General features: G+C 33.5%; 1 protein-coding gene across 1 annotated transcript; it reads right to left on the bottom strand.

The window, feature by feature from the left end:
* Positions 1–442: 442 nt before the first annotated feature.
* On the bottom strand, positions 443–1072 carry LOC145069221 (uncharacterized). Its single transcript, XM_079016170.1, has one exon. It carries the CDS (start codon positions 942–944, stop codon positions 474–476), a length of 471 nt encoding a protein of 156 aa, XP_078872296.1. The 5' UTR covers positions 945–1072; the 3' UTR covers positions 443–473.
* Between the last annotated feature and the right edge of the window lie 335 nt (positions 1073–1407).

Genomic DNA, 1407 nt, shown 5'->3' on the forward strand with positions numbered 1-1407 from the left:
GAATAGATGAAAAATCCTCTAAAATGAATGGATTAATTTCGTATAGCCGTTCAAAAAAAAATATCCAAGTATCAAATTAAACACATAAAATTCGGGTTCATCAACTCATAAGCAAAAGCAAAACATCACCATTACAGCACCGTCCTATTTTGATATAAAAAAACAAAACTTAATCATTAAACGTGAAAATTTTAGTACGATGTTTTTTGTCACAAAATTTAATAAAACAGTAAAAAAAATATAAATCGATTGTTATTCTAGGTAAAATATAAAGCACGGTAGTGAAGAAATTTTCCTTGAATTTGACTATTTCAAAAGGAACGAAGTTCAAATTCTGTAACTTTTCAGTAAAATATCATCTTATTTCCTTAAAACAAGATAGTATTAAATTACATATGTTCATTTATTGGGGAAGATATCAAAATCCATTACTTGGATTGAAAAAAAAAAAAAAAAAAAAAAAAAAAAAAAGTTTAAATTAATTGCATTGTAAGAGGCCCAAATACGTCAACAAAGTGATACTTTCCACTATCATCATGATATCCCAGTTGTTGATTTACAAAACATATTCGAAAATTATCCTCCAAATCATGCTCTTCATCTCCTCTCCAAAAGCTTCCAAATCCAAACTCACCCTTTCTACACATCTCCTCCAACGCCTCCTCAACTTCCTCCATGCAACCATTCAACTCCTCCCACCTGAAACCCTCCGCCGCATCCCTATGTGGTGGCCATGGCTGCTGACGCCCTACAAAAGCAGCCACACAACGAGCCACCTTCCTTCGTATTCCAAACTTCCTCTTCACGTACTCCTTTGCTTTTCTAAAAACTTTGCTAGGGAGTTTGAACAAGAGAAACATGAGCATCTGCAAGATCAAGAATTGACAACAACACGATAACACCAAACAATCAGCACCAATCATGTGCCATTCTTGTCCTTCCATGGGCCTTCAGGGAGGAATAAAGAGGAGGATGAAAGAGATAGAGAGTAAAGAAGGGTAATTATTATGAAAATCATGTCTTTGTAATGGAATAATCAGTTGCTTATTGTGTTGGAAGGACTTAAAAATGGGAATGTGTAAAGCAATGAGATAGTTGAGGCTTGCAAAGGTAATGTTTAATGACTTGCAATGCACTCCTTAATGCATGTGGAGTAGTTCACCACAAGAAACGCATATAATTAGATGTGAGCTGTCTCTCGTTAATGGCTTGCTTGCTTGATTGGTCACATTATTGGTTTACTTTTGAAACCAAATATTTGGTCGACTCTAAAAGGATCATATTGCATGATGTAATTTAGGTTTCGTTTGGTATTGTTGAATAAATTTAACGTTTATTTGTTTTTCTAAAAGATACTTCGTAATTAAATAAACCAGTAAACACGATTTGTAATTTTTCAAAAAAAAA

This window comes from Lactuca serriola, chromosome 8, assembly GCF_051521515.1.
Source record: "Lactuca serriola cultivar US96UC23 chromosome 8, Lser_US96UC23_V15, whole genome shotgun sequence".
NCBI lineage: Eukaryota > Viridiplantae > Streptophyta > Magnoliopsida > Asterales > Asteraceae > Lactuca > Lactuca serriola.